Below are 23,671 nucleotides of genomic sequence, written 5' to 3' on the forward strand. Positions count from 1 at the left end.
ACATAACTTGTCCTTATCTACACAGGCCAAAAAGTCATGGCCAACATTATGTCGGCTAACTCAATTATTAGAAGCCATGTTTATACTCAGTAAAATCTCCTAATGTAGGCAAAACAGGGGTAAATGGATAATTCATTCATCATGACCATTCATTCCTTGGCCCCTCTGCCAAAGCCAAGAACAAGGTGACACCTTTTATTAGAAAACGGTCTTGCATGTCAAAGGTATTTTACGTAGTATCATGAAATAAAGTCATAATTAAGATTAGCAGCTTGTTCTTGGAAGTCCTCTTGCTGCAAAGTGACATCCATGTGTGATGTTAATGGTATGGGAGATTAATGTCAGAGATTTTAAAACAGTTTCTAGCTTGCTTTATTAGACAAGAAAAAGTTCTGTTTGAACAGTACGCAACATATTTAAATTATACACAGTAAAATTATTATTCAGATTGTTACATCAGCACTAAGGCACATTTTTTTAAAGTACCAAATTGTTGAAAGGATCAGAAATAAAATATTCTTCATGCTGCTTATACTTCAAAATAAGCAAACAAAGAAAATAAAGAAAAAATTATAAGGAAATATTGTATATTGTACAAGCTCCCTGGTAAGAAATGGCCCCAAACAATATGTCAGCCATGCTTGCTAGTTGCATGGGAAGACAGAAGAGAAGGGTTGGGTTGATTTTAGTGGGAAAAGAAGTTTGACCATTCCAAATGAATTTCAATAACTCATGCTCTTCCAATCCAAGCAATTAGTGGAATTACTGTAACAATGAATGGGTAGCCTGCTTAAAATCAACAATTATGAAAGGAAGTGAAAAATCATTCTGATCATGTATCTAGAAAGAACTGGAGTTATGACTTTTGTAATCCAAACCAGTGCATTACTGTATTTTAGCCTAACTCGGATGTCTCACTGTAATCAATTCTAGGGTTGAATGTGCTTGGACATATGCAAAAAATGATTTTTTTGCCATGCTATATATATTTGGTGCTCTGTGGACTTTTTCACAACTTCTATAGTAGGCTAACATTAAATATTATGCAAAGCAGAATGAGAAACCCAAGGCACATCTTTGTAATTTATTCAGAATTCTTGTAAATTGTCTTACCAATCTGGCAGCACTCACATTTGAAATGTCTGAGGGGTCCATTTCACTTTCTATCTTGTTTTTTAATGCTTCATGCGGTTCTTTACTACCAGAGTTCAGGGAGGGAGATTCATCAATCTGTAGACTTTCTGAAGTATGTTCAGTGTCTATGACAACTGCCGGCATTTCAGGTGTTTGTAAGCAAGAACTGTCTTGTAAAACCACATTGCCAGTGTTTCTGGTATCTTCTAGTGTGTGTGCTGTGAACTAATAAAAGACATATTTACAAAATAAGTTAGATGCAACACATTGATTTTCAAATATACTGCTTGAAAAAAAAGCTAATAAAAATACTGTACATGATGCAAGGAGTGCCGGCTTTAGTTAAAGTTGCCTGACATTTTCCATCTACTTATAACTTACAGGTTGAAAGTGCTGGCCTGAAGCTGATTTTTTTTTTAAAGCTTTCAGCTAAAAGGCCCTTGTGTCTCCATGCTTTGGAGCAGGGATATCTAGCAGCAGGGGTCCCACTGGTGCCAGGGATGTGCCTTTTGCTATCCTCATAAAAATTAGGCCAAATTGGGCCATATTATAAGCCTCTGAAAAATCTCAGTTTGCACATGTTCCATACAGAACCCTGCCTCATTTGGTGCATAGGACAGAATGTGCTTGGTGAATAAATCAGCACTGTATAGTGAATGAGGCTGTTCTCTGCAGGATACCTGCTTCATTTGTTGAAGGAGCTGGAAGGTATGTATGTAGTAAATGAGGCAAGGAACTGCAGGAAGAAAAAGGATGGTCTCACGGTTAAAGCAATTAAATTCCATTCTGGGGAACTGGATTCTATTCCTCCCTCTGCCAAAGTTCTTATGTGATGTTGGGCAAGTCTCATAAACCAAAATTTTCACAGGTGACCACTAATGGTGTGTTCATTATATTTTTGGTACCCAAGTTGAGACACCTCAGAAGTGCTGAGAACTCACAACTGCAACTGTAGACTGCTCTAAACACTACGGGCATGGCTACATTGGAAACTTCAAAGCACTGTCGCGGGAACACTCTCACGGCAGTGCTTTGAAGTGTGAGTGTGGTCGCACGCAAGCACTGGGAGAGAGCTCTCCCAGCGCTCCTGGTAATCCACCTCCACGAGGGGATTAGCTCTGAGCGCTGGGAGCATGACTTCCAGTGTTCGGAGCCTGTCTACACTAGCGTTTTAAAGCACTCAGACTTGTTGTGCTCAGGGGGTGATTTTTCACCTCCCTGAGCCGGCAAGTTAGAGCGCTATAAAATGTAAGTGTAGACAAGCCCATAAAGTGATATAAAATGTTAAGTACTCTAAAAATCAGGGCACGGGCAGCTCAAAACCAGGGAGTTAATTCTAGGTTACAAGTCTGGGAAAACAGATGTAGAAGAGGTGACTCTGAGAAAAGAAGACAAGGATAACATGTGGAAATATAGTACAACATTCTTTTATTAAGGCCTACAATCTCCCCTCCCTTTTTCCATAAAGAGAGGAGTAAGTGAGATTTGAAGGGATGGAAATATCCCCAAAGCAGCAAAATGCAGGAACTTTTGACCTCACCAAAGTCAGTGTGGTTGCACTGCTGTATAACTAAAAGCAGAATTTGGCAGAGGGGGTATAAGATCTATTCAGTGTTAATACCTGTATATAAATAAAAGCTGGAATTTGTTATGTGGGCCCTTACCCTTCAGGGAAGAAAATGGGAGGATTGGTATAGTAGCAGATCTCCAAGGCCCTACCCCTTCCTCAACCCACCTACTTCCTGCATTCTCACAAAAAGATGGCCCCCAGAGCTGAGCTACACACATACTGTGGGTTCTCCAGAATCCTGCCACCCACTCCTTATGCAGAATGATGACACTGGTCCTTTTTCAAAAAAGACTATCCAGAATTGCAGAGGCAGGAGCAGGTATGCTTCTTTGAGTGTAACTCTGTTAAATCAGTGGGATTACGTGGGTGAATAGGAGAGCAAAATTTGGCCTCATATTGTTAAATCAACCAATATGCATACTTTAAGGATTATCGTTCTAATGACAAACATAATTTATACAATTTCGTTTATACTGGCATCAACATTATTTATATCACAGTCACTGTTGATAATATACTTATTTGCAATATTTATATTAGCTTGACTGATGTTTACAGTGTAGTCAACACTGTTTATGAGAAAATCAATAGTTATATAGCAAAATAAATGGTAATTTTATGAAATAATGTTGAAAAACACAAACATTCCCACTACAGCAAAAGACTTCAATACAACAATAGAGAAGACTGCCATACATATCTTTGTTACTAAGCTTTCCTAACAATAATATTTTAACCAAACTACACCTCTACCCCGATATAACGCGACTCGATATAACACGAATTTGGATATAACGCGGTAAAGCAGTGCTCTGAGGGGCGAGGGGGGGGCAGGGCTGCGCTCTCCGGCAGATCAAAGCAAGTTCGATATAACGCGGTTTCACCTATAACGCGGTAAGATTTTTTGGCTCCCGAGGACAGCGTTATATCGGGGTAGAGGTGTATATTGACCAGTAAATTATTTCCACCAACATTACTACTATTACAAATGATATTATTACATGAACTTCTAGCAAAGCACATTCCCTTTGACTGCACTGTAATATCTACGCACCTAGGGTTTTATACCATGCTCATACAACAGTTCATTTTCACACAAAGGATTAACTTTATGGCCAGATTTTGCCAGGCCCTCGCACAGACACAAAAACGAGAGGAATAGCTCAGTGGTTTGAGCATTGGCCTGCTAAACCCAGGGTTGTGAGTTCAATCCTTGAGGGGGCCACTTGGGGATCTGGGGCAAAATCAGTACTTGGTCCTGCTAGTGAAGGCAGGGGGCTGGACTCGATGACCTTTCAAGGTCCCTTCCAGTTCTAGGAGATGGGATATCTCCATTAATTAATTATTAGGAAGCAAGGGATTCTCCCACTCCTTTGCTATTTCTATCCCCTCCCTGCATGGAAAACAGGTAAAATTGCAATCCTGTCACTTTGGTGATAACGCATATTTTTAGAATACAGAGACTGTTATCTGCTTGCGCCCCCCATAGGATTCTAGTCACCACCAGAGGAAGTGGGGAGGGGCCACAATAAGTGTCAAAGGATATATCCCTTATACCACCCCTTCAACATCATCCATCAGAGATGTCAGCCACAAAGGGAAGATTAGGCTTCACTCCTCTAAAGAGAGTTGCAAGGGACATACTCCATGTGCCAGGGAACTCCAGGAGGCATTGTAGCTCTGAACCACCCCTAACATGGGCATGTAGCGTTGACGGCATAATCAGGCACTCATTGTACATAAGTGAATAGAGATAATTTTTCTGATGTACTTTAGTTTTTAATATTTGGTTGTCTGCGCTAGGAGCTATTGTAAAGCCAAATTTGATTTTATACTTTGAAAAACATTAAAACATTTTGGTTATTCTTGCAACAAATAATGTGTCCAATCCTGCAGGTCTTGTGGGTGAGCAGATCCACTGACTTCAACTAAGATGCCTACTACCATACTACCACGCCCAGTTATTTTTCTAGACACTGTAAAATATATGTTGCATCTCTATCTGATAAGAGTTTTTTATCACTGTCAGTTTACGTCGCCACCTTAATGTTATTCACAATGTAGTTTGTGTATATTAATCATAATAAAAAGGATCTGATAAAAGTTCCAAGTACACCTCTACCCTGATATAACGCGACCCGATATAACATGAATTCAGATATAACGCGATAAAGCAGTGCTCCCGGGAGGGGCGGGGCGGCGCACTCCAGTGGATCAAAGCAAGTTCGATATAACGCGGTTTCACCTATAACACGGTAAGATTTTTTGGCTCCCGAGGACAGCATTATATCGAGGTAGAGGTGTATTTTAAAACCTTTCAGTCAGGTTAAAGAATAAGCCACTGGACATGACAACCGTGATTAATGTTTCTATATAAACATTAGCAAAATATTACAATAATAAAAACAAAAAAATGTTTCCAAATTACACTTACCTGAGTCCTTTCAGCAAGAGGATGCTCACTCAGATATAAAGAATCTTTCTGCAGAGGTTCTGTATTTTTGGATGCACTATCTCCATCGAATGAATTCTTCTGTTTACTTTCTGATTGTCTGAAGACTACATTTTCTTTGTCACTGTCATCTTTAGCTCTTAGCAATTCTGCAGCTACAGGAGTTTTTGTTGCTACAGCTGTAGATCGAGATCGAACAGGCCTTCCACGCTGAACTGTTTCCCATCCTTCTGCATCCTTCCGTTCTACACAAGGAAACAAAAACACCCCACCAAGAAATAGCTTTATAAATACAATTTTGCAAAGCCACAATTAGCAATTTTATTGTCTAAATTGTTCTTGCACAACAAGAACACCTTTTCTCTTTAAAAATATATGGAAACCTATTAGACACTGTTCACGAATAATTTTCCTTCCAAGGGACACTATCGGTTTAAAAATCCTGGGCCCCATCCTGCAAACTCCTACATACATACTTTACTAGTGGGAGTAGTTCCATTGACTTCCAAGGGGCTACTTTCATGAGCCAAGTTACTCATGAACATAAGGGTTTGTACTTCTTTTTTTCTTTTTTTTTTTTTGATATGTACACATACTTTTTAACAATAGATTTTCTTATCTATTTTGCATTTCGCTCAAATTGGATCATAAAAATACACTATTTAGTGTCAATTTCCAGATAATTTCACTTTCTGAGTGTCATGAAATAGCAAAATGCTGCTAAGTTTGGGTTGCAAATTGAAGGGGAAGTTTATTTATTTAGTAGAGCAGTTTCCATTGATTTTTTTTTTAATTTCATGGAAATGTGTCTATTGATCACAGGTTTTATACAAGCTCAATGTTAAATAATTATACAAGCTCAATATTAAATAATAAACTGTACTGATTCAGTCTGGATCCCGTCAATAACTGCTAAATAAGAATAATACCATCATCCCCAGGTCAGAGTTTTCTGACAGATTCTGTCCTGGGGAACATCTGAAAGGTCTTTAAAGTTAATGTCCCTAAATATTTGCAGGATAAGCTTTACTCAGCCAGACTTTATAGGATTTGTACCTACAGAGAAGAACATACAACATTACCATTATTTCCAACACTTAACAGCAAATGAGTTCTCACAAAGTTTATGAAAGACTCATTATTAAAGCTTCCACCAATCCTTTTGCTTTCAAAGGTAAACTGAAGGAAATCTTTTTTTGTGAACTTGGACTGTTTAGCATATAAGTATACTGTATACTGGCAGATGGTCTGCACTCTAATGGTCATGAGTATGTATGATCTATAAAATCCATTCAGGAACAAGGAAATTTATTCCAGGAGAAGCTATTTGAAAATAAAACCCTTTTGTCCTTTTTAAAGTTTGCCATTGTTCTTTGAATTTTGCCCTCTATTGTTACATTTAACCAACAGACTATGTGGAAAGTGTATAAATAGTGTTGGCTTTTCAAAAAAAAAAAAATCTAGGAAATAGATACATTTAGTACTTTTAATAATCTTTCACCTTGCTGGGCTTTATATCATTCTCTAGTGACCAAGACCCCTATTCTGCAAACACTTAACTTATTTGCTTAATTTTATGCATGCAAGAAGTTCCACCGATATCGAGGGGCCTACTCATGTGTGTAAGAGTAAACATGCCCAGGTGGTCACAGAAAAAGACTCAAAAAAGAACTACCACAAAAAAGGAATCTTAAATTGAACATAGTTCTTTAATTTAAAAAATATAAATTAAATTGATACTTTTACAATACTCCGTGTTAGAGAAAGAGCACAAATTAGCAAAGAATCTTAAAACGTAGTCCTTAAAAAAAAAGTATGACAAAATAAGTAACAGAGAAGCCTAATCTGTACTCTCTTGGATTTTAGTTTTCAGAATATTTAGTTTTTCATCCTTTATGAACACTATGATTAATCATTTTATTTTAAAACGGGAAAGAAAAACACTCTTTCAAAAGCTTCCTTGTACAAAGAAATACCATTTCGAGCTTGGAGTTAATCCATTAACCAAGGGAATGGCCAACACAAACACTATTATCTAGTAAAATATTGAAAAAATACAAGAAAATAGTAAAAAGAAGAGCATCTCAATATAAGAATAAACTTAGAACTCAAAGAAACTAAGGGATTAACTATGGACAATATTTTATTATATATCTTTGGTATAAACTGTTTTGAAGAACCATTCCAATAAAAAATGGAAAGGTCTGTAAGAAAGAATGTTTGTCATGACTGAGAGCAAATCATAGAAATGAAACTGACAAAAAACCGCTCAGTTCTGTGAGAGACTAAGTTTAACATAGTATAGCCAGCATATAAACAACTCTTATGATCAAGGTATCTCAAAGCCTTTTACAACAGGAAAGTTGGTCATGTGATTAAGGCAAAAAGACTGAGAGTCAGGATATCTGAGTCAAAGTTTCCAAACTTAGGTGGTTTCATAACTTACTTATGCCGTTATTGATTACTTGCAAAAAAAACCAACCAGGGGTACTGGTTAAATTATCATTTGATGGCGTGCATATAAGGGATAATTACAGAACAGGATGACTGATACATTATGACGAATTGCATATTACTCTTGAAGATTTTGGTAATGTTTGAATTATTGGTATCTGATATATAAAATAAATATATAAGTCTTTAAAAATATATTGGGTGCATTATTATGCTCTTTGAAAAATCTTGTGCCCCTCTGGCAGCCAGACTCACATTGTATCCAGGCTTCAGGAGGAACTGGATCAGCTTTAAGTATTGGTGATCAGACAACCATTTGGGAAGATGAGGGTATCAGACGCCTGTTCCCCTTGTATGACACATTTTTTTGCTTTAAACAAAGTTACAATATATAGGGCTGTCTTGGCTTGATCTCCATTTTTGTTTTCCAGAATCCTTTGTGCCTCCAACTCAGAAGCACCACTGTAAACCAGTACAAGGGCCCTGGCACCAAATCCTGTAAAGCATTAAGTTTAGTGCCAGTGCACCTAGGGATTGTACTACAAAGTGTTGCAATGCTACAGTCTGGGGATTTCCAACAACGACAGAGGTTGCATAAAACAGAACGTTACCGGCTTATTCTACTTCCATTAACTTCAATGGGAGCTGAATTGGGTCCAACTTCATTGGGAGGCAAACAAACTTGGAATTGGATACAAAACAAAGCAGTGTAAATTGCATATTTATTCTTTGCCACCCTTCAGTACCTAACATTTTGTAATTACTGGGGACTTAATCTAGTTATCTTTTTTCCCCATTTTGTACAGAAAAACAAATATGTGGAAATGCTGGAGTAGATAGTCAATGAAGTCAATGGAACTATAGGGATATTTACATCAGCTGACTGTCCCCATTTTTGTTTTTAAATAGATCAAATGTATAGATACTGTAATTCAAACAGCTGTTAATGATAATTCCATGGTCACAATTAGCAGAAAAATGAAATGTTATGATCTGTTAAATATTATCAAAGCTGATAATGTAAGATAGCTGCAATAAGAACAATCGAATATTTACAAATCAAACTGCTTTACATTACTTCAGAGAACCCATTATCTGCAAACTGGTCGCAGACATTTTTAACACAAGCCACAAAACTTTGTGCGAGTGATTCTGCAAGGGGCTTTTTCTGTTTGTTGACAGCAGCCAAAGACAGTATACCTCCGCAGAAGCCCTGTGCTTATTCCTCCAAAATATACTTAAATAAAGATGAGAGTGTGCCTCTGGTTAGAGTTATGGAGACTTGAAGTTAAGAGATCTGGGTTCTATTTCTTGCTTTGCCGCAGACTTACCATATGATCTCAAGCAAGCTATTTAATCTATCTGTGCCTCAGTTTCTCTGTCTCTAAAATGAATTTATCTAATAGTGTTATTACCAGATCAGGATTACAGTATCTTTTCTGCTGGAACTTACTGATAGCAGGAAAATTTCTTCACAGATCATGAAAAAAATTCTGCTGACTTATAACTCATGCAACTACAATGACCTTAAAAGATGTAAATCAGGATAGTCCTGGACACCAGGTCTTCCCTTTATGGCAATAACATTTAAGGAATTGTAGAGTCTGATCCAAAGCCTACTGAAGTCAATTAAAATGTTTGACTTTAATGGATTTCGATCAGGATGGATCAGGAATGTAGTTCACAGGAGTGTTGTGAGGCCTAATTATTGATTGAAAGCACTTTGAGATCCTGGAATGAAAGGTACTATGTAAATACTATGCATTAATTAACTATTATTATAATCATTCCATTATTAATATAAAGAGATGAGAGAGGAGTCGAACCCCAACAGGAGTCCTCAATGTCCTCCACTAAGGTCTGCAAGGGATGAAAAAAGTATACGCCATAAAGTTATCCGTGCTAATGTCAAATAAAACAACAAGAAAGTTCAAACATAAAGATGAGTTGGAAAGATAGAGGGAAAATTAGTTAACCCTACAATTATGTTCTAAATGCTGCAAAAGCAAGCATAGGAAAGACATTCAGCACATAAATTATTCCAAAATTAACTTAAAAAAAAAATCTTTTTAAGTCATGTGAAGTCCTGCTGGCTGCATATAAATCACCATGATACTGAAAAAAATACATCATTCTGGGACAAAAGAGCAATCAGAAACTCTACAAGCACAATGGAAGTGGCCAAAAAGGGATCAGATAAATGGCAGATTTTAAGTATGTCATGCAGTTTTGAAAAGTTTCAATAATATTATTTTCTATCCCCTATATATAAAATAAAAACAAAACAAAAATGTTTTAAAGTTCACCTTTAAAAAAAATAAGGAAGGACAAGGCACTAAAAGAGTTTTAGATAGAATTTCTTTACACTCAGAGTACCTTATATCCACTGACATGCTTTATTTGATGAGGCTCTTCCAATATAAATATACCTTTATAACAACATTCTGCTGATTTATTTATTAGGTACAGATGTGAAAGTGGAGCTTTATACTAGACATCTGACACCCATTCATGAGCTCAAAAGTTTATTTTTTAAATCTTTTTCAATTTTAATTTACCCATCACCATCTTATGTTCTCAACCACTGCAAACAATGCTATTTTAACACAAATTTTGCAGTGCTAATATCTTCATTGACATTAGCTCACTTGGCTTTTGATCTTGAGCAAAATTAACACTAACCAAGGTATTATCCCTGGTGCGTAACAATTGTTTTCAGAAGTCTTGAATTATTTTCACAGAGCACACTAGCCATTCTCCACATGCTAAGTATCACATGCTGGATTTGGTTACTTGCCCAGTTTTGTTAATAATTCATTCTCTAGTTTTACCTGAACTTCCCTGTCTCTGCTTGCTCTGGTATTACATGGAAGTAACAAGCCATCTGTTATCTTGAGGCCCCCATTGTCATTTGGGCCTTATTCCTTCAAAGTTACTCTATGTGGCAGAACTGCACAGCAATCTTATTGGTATAATCAATAAGATAAATTTATCCAATTATATGCAATACTCCAAGAAGTTCTGCCTTATGAGATTTGTGCTCACTTAAACATTTCTTTGCCAGTGATTTATTACCTAAGCCAACTTGGCTTTACCCCATCATTAGTAAACTTTAAGTCCCAGGTAACCTTTATTATATTTTAAATCTATATAATATTACTGTAGGTACTATAGTGGCACTATGGAGAGCTGTGAATGCATGAGTGTTGGAAGCATAAGCCCAGTAGGAATGGAAATTTCCACCCCCCACAACTTCTGGTAAGCCAAAGATAGGAGTATAGGACAGAAGATAGGAAAGAAAAAGAGTAGTAAAGAAAATACAGCGAAAATGCAATGCTGTAAGAAGCCATAAATCTTGACAGTCATAAGGAGAAGCACTGTCTCCATAAGAGTTGACTCAGGCAATGGATATAGGTAAAATTGTTAAGAGACCTAAATCATCGGCTCTAGTAAAACTAGTATTCACAACGCTTTTTTTTTTCTTTTTTTTCTTTTTTTTTTAATGACAGAAGAGAAAAGGAAAAGAAGAAGAGAAGTACAATTTCCAACAGGGATTATATCTACTTAATGTGCAATAAATTCTGCTTTGACAACCTAGCAGGGAACAAACTATGCCTTGATATCTGTGGTGATATTTCTCCAATTTGCTCCTAGTGCAGGTCTGTTGATGTTGTCCTACATGTAACCGGGAGCAAGATCAAGCTTGCAGGAGTAGAGCTGAGCCAAAAGTAAACCTGACAAATATCACGTTCTGTGAACAAACCACTGTTGACTAGAGCTTTAGAGATTGACAAAATATTCTATCTCAATTTATTCTGGCCTACAGAGTCAAAGCAGGAAGGGCAAGAAGGAAAGGGATAGAGGAGAGGGGAAGATGTAAGAGAGATACAGAGGGGAAGGAGGAAAATAAGATACATATACAAAACACAGATATAAAGCAAGGGAAAGTGAGTGGGCAACTGTTGCACAAGCCATGGACAGAGAAGGAGGAGAAAGAAGAGACTAAACAAGGAGACAGAGAATCAAAAGGTAACTAACATTGGGCTATTACACATTACAGAATCATATTTTTGACATTTATACTTGGATTAATCTTCTAAATTTTGAAAACATATAAAACTAAGAGTTTTGGGAAAATGTGTTTATTGACCTGTAACTGGAATTATCTGAAAATACTATCTACATAAAGTCACCTGGCAAGACAAACAGGGTGGCATTTGTGGAGGCAGTATATTCTGAGAATTCCAGTTAAAATTAAGTAACCTTTTCTCCTTCAACAATGTCTTAACAGATTCCTCCATCTTGGATATGAGTAAGCAGCAGTCATCAAAAAGATCTACATAGAGAAATTTGAAGTCATGCTACCAAACCGAGCATCTGACCTACTAGGTAAAAGGGAAATGAAGAAAATGAAAGGTTTTTGGTGCCCTTTACCAAGTTTATTTTTATTTTAAGAAGTTTGCTTTTAAATTAGAAATATCCCACCATGACTTTCCCCTTTTTGATGGAGGACTTTTTGGAAAACTGGAATGGGCTGCTGCCAACCCAAGGAGTTGAAATCTGAGCTGCATTTCTCTAACAACAGAAGAAGATAGTGGGTCCAATTCTCAGTTCCCAGTCTGCCAGCACAATATAGACTTAAATACAGTGGAACCAGGTAGTAGAGGATTCCCTGTAGCAGCACTACACCACTCTCTTCTTTGTTGCTAGCACAAGGTGTACACAGCCAGGAGAAAGAGGGGTACAGCTTTCGTCTTAGTTAAGACTAGAATGCCAAAAACTGAAAGGTGACGTAATAAGAAAATGAAAGGCTATCAAGGCCGTTTGTCTACTTTTTGGAGAGAGACTACCTGATTCCTGGAATCCAGTATGTTGTATAGAGAAAAAAAAATCTCTGATCACATAATGTAAAATTAGTAAAATTTGCTTGTCACTCATTTCAGAACCCGCAAAAACAAACCATTTTTTATTAATTTGGCCTGGTGAAGGGAATCACAACTCTAGGTGTATTTAACGGTCCCTGGTTTTAGCTTGAAATTGTCTATCTGTGCAAAAAACAGAAAAGCTGGTAAAATTCTGCTTCCAAACAACTTTTTGATCCAATCAGCAGAAAAAAATTCAGTCTACTCTTTATCATATCCAGAATAGAATACAATAATCAGATCACTCTGTTCAAAAGCTGAACCTGACCCACATCATGGTCAACTTCAGTTCTTTGCATTTTCTAAAAAGAGACTAAATTAAAGCTTGAAACTTTAGCTGCCTACTTCAAAAATATGGGCAAAGGATGGATCCTCCAAAACAGCCATTCACTTTGTCCTCTTCCCCTGCAGTTACAGCTACATACAGACGATTTATAAGGAGTCACCAGTTTCTTCAGTGTCCCAATAACACACGTCTTGATCATCTTCATCATCAGAAAAAACAATGGGGAGTCCTTGTGGCATTTCAGAGACTAACAAATTTATTTGGGCATAAGCTTTCGTGGGCTAAAACCCACTTCATCAGATGCATGGAGTGGAACATACAGTAGGGAGGTATAAATACACAGCATATGAAAAGATGGGAGTTGCCTTACCAAGTCAGGGGTCAGGGCTAACAAGCCAATTCAATTAAGTTGGAAGTAGGCTATTCTCAACAGTTGACAAGGAGTGGGAATCACTTTTGTAGTGTTCATCATCAGAGTTCACCTTAAACAGATGTCACAGGTGCTATGTCAGGGAAGGAAACTAGAGAGTTGAGACTGGTGCCAAAACCAACAGTATTAAGACAATCACTGCAGATAAATGTGTTGTCAGCTGTGCCATCTACTCATGAATTCAGTCCAGTGCATTCAGGCCTCTCATGGAACGGAGGATTCCATCCAGCGCCAGTGTCAGGTCAGTGCTGCTAAGCACCAAAATTGCTGCAAAGAACCACATCTCTATCAAAGCCATCTCTGGTACAGCAATATTTCCTATTGTTTTATCTGAGAATCTTTTGGCTTGGGTACCCGTGCACATACTATTCACAGCTGGGTTCCTGAAGATTTCAGGGATTGCCAATAGGTATTGAGGACAGCATAAATCACAAACTGGGAGATAACCTGTCACTTCTTTAAATGGGTTGAACATGGTGCTTTAAAGACAGTGATGCCATATTCTATGAAGAATCGGTGCCAAGTCCCCTGGGATAGCACGTTATACTACTAAGGGAATTGAAGCCTTGACACAGGCAAGTCACAGGCATTTCAGGTCTTAGAGCATGCACCACAGAGATTGAAAGCGATTTTGCAAGCTCCACATTTCCACAGTAGTTATGCATGTCCGTAAAGGATATTCTCTCTCTACAATATGCAAACTTAGTAAAGCTTCTGGGGCATCTTCCTTCTTACATACTGGTAAGCAAGGTGAAAAAAGAGAGACAAGTGACATGGTGAAGTGTGGTGTGATGGGGTCTCCACCCCATGCAGGACTGACCAGGGTTAAGACACCCGGGTAGGCCAATTAATTGCCCAGGCTGCACTTGGAGGAGGAGCCAGGGAGCAGAGAACTAAGTGATTGCATGCAGGCCCACCTATGCAGGAACAGGCAGGACCTATAAAGCCAGGTAGAGGGCTACAGTCTGCGGCTGCTGAAAAAGGGCAGTCACTCCCTGGGAAGAGGGAGGAGTGGTTGGGGGCTGCTGGGAAAGGCTGCAGGAAGGCAGACAGCAGTCACTCCCTGGAAAGGGGGAGAAGGGTTCTTGGAACTGGTATACACAAAGAGAGAAGGGGAACCAAAATGTAGGAAGCAGTCTAGGGAAGGAGCAGTGAGGGCAGAGAGAGGAAGCCCAGAACTGCTGAGCTGGACTGGAACCAAGAGAAGAGGGTGGGCCCAAGTTCACCTACCAGCCACCAAGAGTGTGGCATAGAACTGAGGCAGTGAATGGGAAGGCTGTCTAGGACTGCTGATGTACTGAACCCCGGAAGGGGAAACGCTGAGTGACCTATCCAGAGGGCTAAGTCACGAAGGAGATGCTGAGGGTCCTGGAGAGAGAGGAGCTGCAGACCAGAATCGGAGTGATGGTGTGCAACCTGTGGGAGGGGGTGTTGGCCTCAACAGCTAATCCTCAGAGTGACCAGGAGACGTCAGCCCAGTGGTGAGAGGTGCATCCTGTGACATGCAGTGATAGCGTGCTGAGCCAAAGTTCACAGATGGAAGATTGGGTGAGGGGAGTAAACAGGGCTTGAAACCCTGAAGTGTTGAAGAGACAGGTTGTAGATGAAAAATCTTAATATGGACTAAGAATGTGAAGTGCCCAAGAAAAAGCAAGAGGAAACCCAAATCCTCATCAATACACCTACAAGTTTGCCCCAGGAGGACTCAGAGGCTGTTCAGTGACTCAGCAATATCAGTGACAGAGCAGGGCCCCTTTAGATGATCCGATAAAACTAAGATGCATGGTACAAATCCTCTCAAGTATTTCAACAATGAGTGTACTCACTACAATACTGAGTAATTGTACTGAGTACATCTGTTCTCAGTATGAGCTGGTGCACCAATAAAAGAATCAAAATGTAGGTAGTGTAACAAGAAGTAACCATTCCCTGGTACTTTGTGCTTAAGTCTTAAGCACAAAGTGTTTTCTGTACAAGCATGGTACCCATACGCCACTCATGCCACTGCTATAGGAAGAGTCTGCAGCCCCTCTTGAGCTTCTTTTTAAGATCGTGGCTCTCTCTGAAAAAGATAACCCCACCTCTTTTCTTGTTCCTAGGAAGTAAGAATTCCTTCCATCTCCTGGGATGTTCAGCCAACATCTGTTCTGCAAAATTATTAGCCAAATCCGAATCAGTTGCATTTGTTTTAGGAACTATAAAGAAGCTTATTCAAACTTAAACACAACATTTAAACATATTCTCATTTAGTTGCAGGCTACAAGAAGCAATTCAAATGATAGCTGTAAATCCTTTCTTTCTATTAGCAACCTTTTATTTAATATGTGTTTCTTTGAGGGATCAGCCTGTCACTTTTATCAGGACAACATAAATATCCTTTTGCATGGCTTGTCTTTCATCTCTCCTTTCCCTTTCAAACACAGTGTCCTTTGCTTATGCTTCCTTGAGGTGATGTGCTGAGGAATGAAAAGTGCTCTTTAACAAGTTCCTTCGACCTAGCTTCTACTATACAATTACTGTGGTATTTTTTAATAGATGTATGACAGGTGCTTCAAAGACCCAGAAATTGGAAGTTACAGAAGCAAACAATCACATCCGGAAAGGATGCACCCAAGAGTGAAAATCCACTGAGATGGGGAGGTATGATAGACGTGTTTTCTTTTTGCAGAGATAATGAAAAGTAAATTAGATCTTTACTAAAACTGAAAGAATTGTAATCAAAGATGCTGTCAGTAGCAGGTAGATGTGAAGCAGTGGTGGTACACTTCAAGCACAAGAAGTAGCTGCTTTCCAAAAAACATTCCATTTTTAGTTACAAAAATGTAACAATTGGAAACAAAAAAAATATACAATTCTCACAAACAGACCACGCTCTAGCTTTGAAAATCATGGTATTTCCTCCAGAAGTGGGCTCTCAGAAAGGTGGGAATTTATAGCCCCTTTTCCTATTCCTTAGATAGGAATTCCTATCTTATTGTCTCCTCACCACCAAACTCCCCACTCTATTATTTGTAATGCGGTAATGTCTAGAGACAACAATCATGCAGAACCCATAATGTCTGGCATGATATAAACCCAGTCCCTAACCAAAGAGCTTACAATCTAAATAGATTCATCATCTTACAGGAACTTTTTCCAGTATGCAACTCAAAAGCTGGCATATACTAGACCAAGCAGCAACAGACTGCACTTCTCTCCCTTCCAGCATGTAAATATTCTTATGCTGAGTGTAGTTTTCCTTTATTTTGTTCCTCAGGAGATGGCACCTCATGACAGTAAAGAATTTGTAACTGTTTTAAAACAGACACATTTCATTTAAAGCTTGTAGTTTGAGATGATATCCTTCAAAGTTTCCATTTTTCACAGCAGTCTCAAAATAATGCAGCTCTAACATGGGTCAGAATGCTCAGTCTCCTGGGTATAAAGTAAGACTTCTTAAACTACTGTATGAGGTATAGTTCATATATGTCAAAAAAGAGCTGGTGATATCTGCCGCTCCTCATTTCTCCTGTACATTAATTATTTTATTTTTATATAAAAATCACATACATCACTGAAATAAATCATATGCCACACTGGAGTCCTGTCATGTTGTTGCTGCAATTTCTCAGTTTTCCATTTTATACATATGTTGTCAAGAATACATTAAAATGCTAGACCAAAAACAAACAAAAAAACTGTTGAGGAGTAGAAGTGACACTAGAGACAAGAGGTAATTTTAAAATGATGCTCAGGGAGATAGACCAGTAAAATAGCAGGACCGAATGAATGAATGTGAGACAAGAAATGAGTAAGCTTTCGACTGTTCTTTTCTGACCATATGAAACTGCTGTTACAAAACTGAATTAATTTAAATTGTAAGATATTTTGAGGCCGGAAACATGTTTGACCTTTGTAAAACACCAAGAAAATTTACAGCTCTATATATGGTGCATAATTTTTACTACCAATACTTTTAATGTGTAAATACATGAAGTGCATGTCTTTCTTTTCTAGTAGTTTTTCTTTAAGATACTAAATATATTAGAATGGGATTCTAAATTCATTTTTTGGGGAGGATATCTACTTTCTCTATCTCAATTCTGTGTTTGCATAGAGAAAACTGGGTCAATAAATTAAAAGATAAATGGGGAAAACAATCTTTGGAGAAAACTCCAAGGCCCCAATATATGCCGTCAGAGAGAGGGAGAGAGAGAGAGAGAAGTTCATAAAGCAAAAGGCAAAGTTTTGTTTGTTTGTTTTTTTACTATTTCCAGTGAAACGATCTTCTCTAGAGCAAAAGGCTGTGAATTAAAAGCTTCTCCAAGGACACTCTTTAAACAAAGGGAAAGGAACTACAATCTAGTGTGGCAACCCTTCAGAGAAAGAACAAGCCATCCATTATCACTTCTTTAGCACAGGTCTAGTGCATTAGTCTCTGTGGACACACATCTTCAAGCTCTTTTGGAAAATATCAAAGGTTATTCTTGTGGGGCCATTTGTACATTTCTGAACCTGAGAATCAAAACACTTTCTGCTTTTTAGTTGTGATCCCTGATGTCCATGATGAAGTTTAGAAAACAAACCTCTGAAGGAGTTTTAAAGAAAGATAAATAGTAGTTTCATTAAACCAAAAGTTTAGTCACATTTTTTTTTCCTATATGAGGTGTCAGGTAGGTTACTAGTCAATGAAAAGTTATCAGCACTTGAAAAAACAAATTTGCTAAGGGAAATCTTCCTCAACTTGAACAGCAGCATTGAAAAAGCAATGTTGGAAGAACCTACATTTTGATCATTAATTTAATTTTACCGTTATTTTATGTAAAGCTAAATTGGTGTACTGTAACAACAAAAGTTGTGATTTTGATTGATTTATTTTTGTTATGAAATAAGTCATCTCACATTGAACTAACTTTTCAATAGCTGGACCATAATAATAATTTTAGATAATAGCTCACTGAAAGACACTTGCCATTTCTCCGTGATGACTTCTGCACTGGTGCTGGCATGCAGGTTTGTGTAGATGCTAGCTGTGGAGTGGCAGCTTTAGCTCCATGGTTAGCTTTCACCTTATCAGCCCAACTTACACCTGAAGGAGCCAGACGAGTGGTAGCAATTGTCACAGATGGATTCCTAAGTGAAAAAATAATTCATAGATATAACACTTTCTGATCAAATAATGGAATGGTTTATCGGAGAATTTCTTACATGTTCATTTATTTTGTGTCTTGGCTTTTGGTGGCTTAGATTAAAGGAACAGGAGTACTTGTGGCACCTTAGAGACTAACAAATTTATTAGAGCATAAGCTTTCGTGGACTACAGCCCACTTCTTCGGATGCATATAGAGTGGAATAAATATTGAGGAGATATATATATACACATATACAGAGAGCATAAACAGGTGGGAGTTGTCTTACCAACTCTGAGAGGCCAATTAAGTAAGAGAAAAAAATTTTTTGAAGTGATAATCAAGATAGCCCAGTACAGACAGTTTGATAAGAAGTGTGAGAATATTTACAAGGGGAGATAGATTCAATGTTTGTAATGGCTCAGCCATTCTCAGTCCTTATTCAATCCTGAGTTGATTGTGTCTAGTTTGCATATCAATTCCAGCTCAGCAGTCTCTCGTTGGGAGTCTGGTTTTGAAGTTTTTCTGTTGTAAGATAGCCACCCGCAGGTCTGACCTTGAATGACCAGACAGGTTAAAGTGTTCTCCCACTGGTTTTTGAGTATTATGATTCCTGATGTCAGATTTGTGTCCATTAATTCTTTTGCATAGAGACTGTCCGGTTTGGCCAATGTACATGGCAGAGGGGCATTGTTGGCACATGATGGCATATATCACATTGGTAGATGTGCAGGTGAACGAGCCCCTGATGGTATGGCTGATGTGATTAGGTCCTATGATGATGTCACTTGAATAGATATGTGGACAGAGTTGGCATCGGGCTTTGTTACAAGGATAGGTTCCTGGGTCAGTGGTTTTGTTCAGTGATGTGTGGTTGCTGGTGAGTATTTACTTTAGGTTGGGGGGTTGTCTGTAAGCGAGGACAGGTCTGTCTCCCAAGATCTGTGAGAGTAAAGGATCATCTTTCAGGATAGGTTGTAGATCTCTGATGATGCGCTGGAGAGGTTTTAGTTGGGGGCTGAAGGTGACAGCTAGTGGTGTTCTGTTATTTTCTTTGTTGGGCCTGTCTTGTAGGAGGTGACTTCTGGGTACTCGTCTGGCTCTGTCAATCTGTTTTTTCACTTCAGCAGGTGGGTACTGTAGTTTTAAGAATGCTTGATAGAGATCTTGTAGATGCTTGTCTCTATCTGAGGGATTGGAGCAAATGCGATTATATCTTAGAGCTTGGCTGTAGACAATGGATTGTGTGGTGTGTCCTGGATGGAAGCTGGAGGCATGTAGGTAAGTGTAGCGGTCAGTAGGTTTCCGGTATAGGGTGGTATTTATGTGACCATCGCTTATTAGCACAGTAGTGTCCAGGAAATGGACCGCTTGTGTGGATTGATCTAGGCTGAGGTTGATGGTGGGATGGAAATTATTGAAATCATGGTGGAATTCCTCAAGGGCTTCTTTTCCATGGGTCCAGATGATGAAGATGTCATCAATGTAGCGCAAGTACAGTAGGGGCGTTAGGGGACGAGAGCTAAGGAAGCGTTGTTCTAAGTCAGCCATAAAAATGTTGGCATATTGTGGGGCCATGCGGGTACCCATAGCAGTGCCGCTGACTTAAAGGTATATATTGTCCCCAAATGGACAAAAAGGACTGGGAATGGCTGAGCCATTACAAACATTGAATCTATCTCCCCTTGTAAGTATTCTCACACTTCTTATCAAACTGTCTGTACTGGGCTATCTTGATTATCACTTCAAAAGTTTTTTTTCCTCTTACTTAATTGGCCTCTCAGAGTTGGTAAGACAACTCCCACCTGTTTATGCTCTCTGTATGTGTGTATATATATCTCCTCAATATTTATTCCACTCTATATGCATCCGAAGAAGTGGGCTGTAGTCCATGAAATCTTATGCTCTAATAAATTTGTTAGTCTCTAGGGTGCCACAAGTACTCCTGTTCTTTTTGCGGATACAGGCTAACACGGCTGCTACTCTGAAACTTAGATTAAAGGGTGGCTCTAAAAAAATGGCACCTCTTGACAACCAATAGAAAGCTCTTATTCTTGCCCCCATCTCTCTTTCTATACTTACACAATTTCCTGAGCAGAAAATCTTCTTGAGTCTAAATATTAAGGGATGCTTTCCTGAATTGAGGCCTACATTGGCCAGCACTTAAGCACATGCAGTAAGCAGGGCCAGCTCTGGCTTTTTGGCCGCCCCAAGCAAAACAAAACAAACAAACAAAAAAACAAACACCTGCGGCACGGCCGGAGCGCGGGTGCAGGGGGCCTGGCTGGGGGGTAAGGGGGGAGGCGGCGGGAGAGAGAGAGAAGGGGGCTGCCAGGGCTACAGCAGGGGCGCTGCCACGCAGCCCCTCCCGCTGCGCCACCTCCTGCCGCGAGGGCTCCGCTCCGGTCGGCGGGGAGGGAAGGAAGAGGACTGCCCTGCAGGGCGCTCTGGTTCTCTGCACCGCCGCCCCCTACAGGGCGGCCGGAGCAGAACAAAAAAAAAAAAAGCGGCCGTGCCACCCTAGGATTGGGCAGGATGCCGCCCCATAGAATCTGCTGCCCCAAGCACCAGCTTGCTCAGCTGGTGCCTGGAGCCGGCCCTGACAGTAAGCCCCAATGGGCTGGAGTTAAAGCATGTGCTGTATAGGAATGGACTTACTGAATGTGCTTAAGTGCTTTCCAATATTTGGTCTTTAGTGAAGATAATGCTCCCCTGAAATAGAGTTAAATAATTTAATTGTAATTTTTGTGTGCTTGCTCCACATACTGGCACTTAATTGAATAAGAGGTTTAGTATTTTTATAATAAGTATTTTCTGTCTTTCAGACTAATATAAATTTTGCTGCTCATCAAAATCAATTTCATTTTACATTAATTGTTAGTGATCAACATTAACTTCCTGCACACTCAGCTTGCCATACACAGGTGCATACACAGGCTATTTTAAAATGTCAATTACATATATTTTGACCTTTGTTTTGTAGAAGGAAATGGCTGCTAATCTTATTAAACAGTTAACATGAAATAGCTTGATTAGTTTTTATCATCAGGTCATTGAAATGCTGAGGAATAAAATGTCTGATTAAATATAAGCAAAAAAATTAGGTCTTCTAGCAGTAGTTTTTTGCTTTGTTTTGTTTATACAATGTGTTGGGTATTTTTCTCTCTCGTGTTTACATACATCAATATTTGGGTTCAAATATGGCTTAGCTAATAGCACCCAAAACAATACATTAGCTGCAAAAGGAAAATTATGTACGAGTTAACCCTGAACCCTTTTAATAAATGAGTTAGCTTTCCTTTAGTGTCTTTATTATTTGTTTTCATACCCAAAATTTAAACTTCTTCGAGCATTTGATGTTACGCTGATTCTATCTGTTGATGGACTTGGTATTACATGGCGTCCTGGAGACATCTTCTTTACTTCCCAGGCCAATGAAGTAGGTCTAAAAATTCAGGAGAGAATAAATCCTAAGTAGTCATTACAACATTTTTCAATGAATATTCCTATTTCAACTTGAAGTAAAACAAAATCATGTTTTGGATGTTGGTGATGTAGCAACAGTGAGAAATTTTATCTGAACTAGCCTAGTGTGGGCACAGCCAGTGGTTGTAATATAGAATATGTCAACTACTGATTAATTCAAAAATGGACCAAGTGAGGAATCAATAGGGCAAGGGAAAGCATGGGCTTGATCTGAATGCAATACTTTAAACCACTTTTAAAATAATTGTTTGCCTGTCACTAAAGGGAGGCAATGTTGCCTAGTGGATAGAGCACAGAATTGGAATTCGTGAGACCTGAATTCTATTGCCAACTCTACCACTGGCCTGCTGGATGACCTTTGGAGAGTTACTTCACCTTTCTGTGCCTCAGTTTCCCCATCTGTAAAATGGGGGTAGTGATGCTTACCTCCTTTGCAAAGCACTTTGAGATCTACTGATGAAAACTGCTATGTTAGAGCGAGGTATTATTATTGTTGATGTTATTGGAGCCTAAATTCTAAGCTTTTTCTTCTCAGATAATTACTTAAGAGAATTTGCAAGGTGGGGACACCTACACAGATGCTGCTGAGAAGAACAGGGTATTATGAAATTGTTTATAGAAAGCATGATTTAGCTTTCCTTGGGAAAACAGGAACCTGAATAAACAGTTAGGCTGATCTTTTTTTGTAGATAGTAGGTAAAATTTTCAGTCACACAAATGACCTAGGAGTCCAAGGGTATGTCTACACTGCAATAGGAGATGTGATAGCAGTACAGACTGGCATACCCACTCTAACTTTAATCTAGCTAGCATGGCTAAAAACAGTAATAAAGACATGGCAGCATAGGCTTCTGTGTGGGCCGAACAAGCATACCCAGGGAACCCCCCCGGAGCACTGCTTTACTATGGTAATGTCCAAATTCGTGTTATATCGGGTCACGTTATATCGAGGTAGCGGTGTACATTTTTTTTAAATACCATGATTTCATATGGCTTTGTTCATGATTTTTTAATGATTGGAGCTGGCAATATTGCTTAAGTGGGACTTAAGTGGCTCATAGGCCCTTGTGCTGGACCTCTGCACTAGGGTGAATTTCACCCTGAGAGACTATTAGGAAATAGATTAAAAGAAAAGAAAAAAATCTGATTACCTGCTTTGAGCATCAGCCTTCTCTAGCTTTTCCTGTAGCTGTATCCAGTCAATCAATGCCTTGAAATCTCTTACATAGTTATCTAGCATCATTAGAACCTCCTGGAAAACAACAACTTACATCAGGTATTTGTATTTATGGGGGTGAGGAAGGCAAAGAAAGAGGCAATATTGGAAGAAATAGAAAACTCAGCAAAAAACCTGACCAGACAGTACACATTTCACTCTATGATAGCTAAAGTGGCAAAATCTGCTTTAGTAAAGGTTGCATAATATTTTCCATTCTGACACCACTTCAAGTTGCCAATAACTTTCTGAAACAAACTTTTGAAGCTGAAATTTACCAGTCTCAGTCCCTGCTTGAAAGTGGAGCTTTTGAATGGCTTAAGCAAAAACAGTTCAGACTTTAAAGAGAGTTTAAAATACTTTTCCTATTATAAATAATTCTTGTGATCTTTTTTGAACATCTCTGCAAACAAAATGGCTAAGGACAGAAAGCTGAAATCTGGCATGTAAATTAAAGCTCTCATTAAGCACAAGTGTCTCTGAATGCTCCAGTGAAATTTGATTTTGATTTGACAAGTTATGATCTTTTAAAATTCACATGCTGGATATGTGCAGTACATTTTGCATAGAGTTTTGATAAACTTATGAACTGCATAGGAAACTGCACAAACAT

General features: G+C 38.7%; 1 protein-coding gene across 9 annotated transcripts in view; it reads right to left on the reverse strand.

Moving 5' to 3' along the window:
* SCAPER (S-phase cyclin A associated protein in the ER) overlaps window positions 1-23,671 on the reverse strand; it is a 524,758-nt gene that overhangs the window by 262,564 nt on the left and 238,523 nt on the right. For 8 of the 9 annotated variants that reach the window (XM_065558415.1, XM_065558414.1, XM_065558410.1 and 5 more), the window contains exons 6-10: window positions 22,994-23,094; window positions 21,685-21,801; window positions 18,200-18,360; window positions 5,139-5,401; window positions 1,114-1,359 (exon numbers count right to left, since the gene is read on the reverse strand). In XM_065558415.1, coding sequence (XP_065414487.1) covers window positions 1,114-1,359; window positions 5,139-5,401; window positions 18,200-18,360; window positions 21,685-21,801; window positions 22,994-23,094 — 888 coding nt within the window. The remainder of the gene's footprint in view (window positions 1-1,113; window positions 1,360-5,138; window positions 5,402-18,199; window positions 18,361-21,684; window positions 21,802-22,993; window positions 23,095-23,671) is intronic. The other variant, XM_065558411.1, reaches the window with a different exon arrangement.

Source organism: Chrysemys picta, chromosome 10 (genome assembly GCF_011386835.1).
Source record: "Chrysemys picta bellii isolate R12L10 chromosome 10, ASM1138683v2, whole genome shotgun sequence".
NCBI lineage: Eukaryota > Metazoa > Chordata > Testudines > Emydidae > Chrysemys > Chrysemys picta.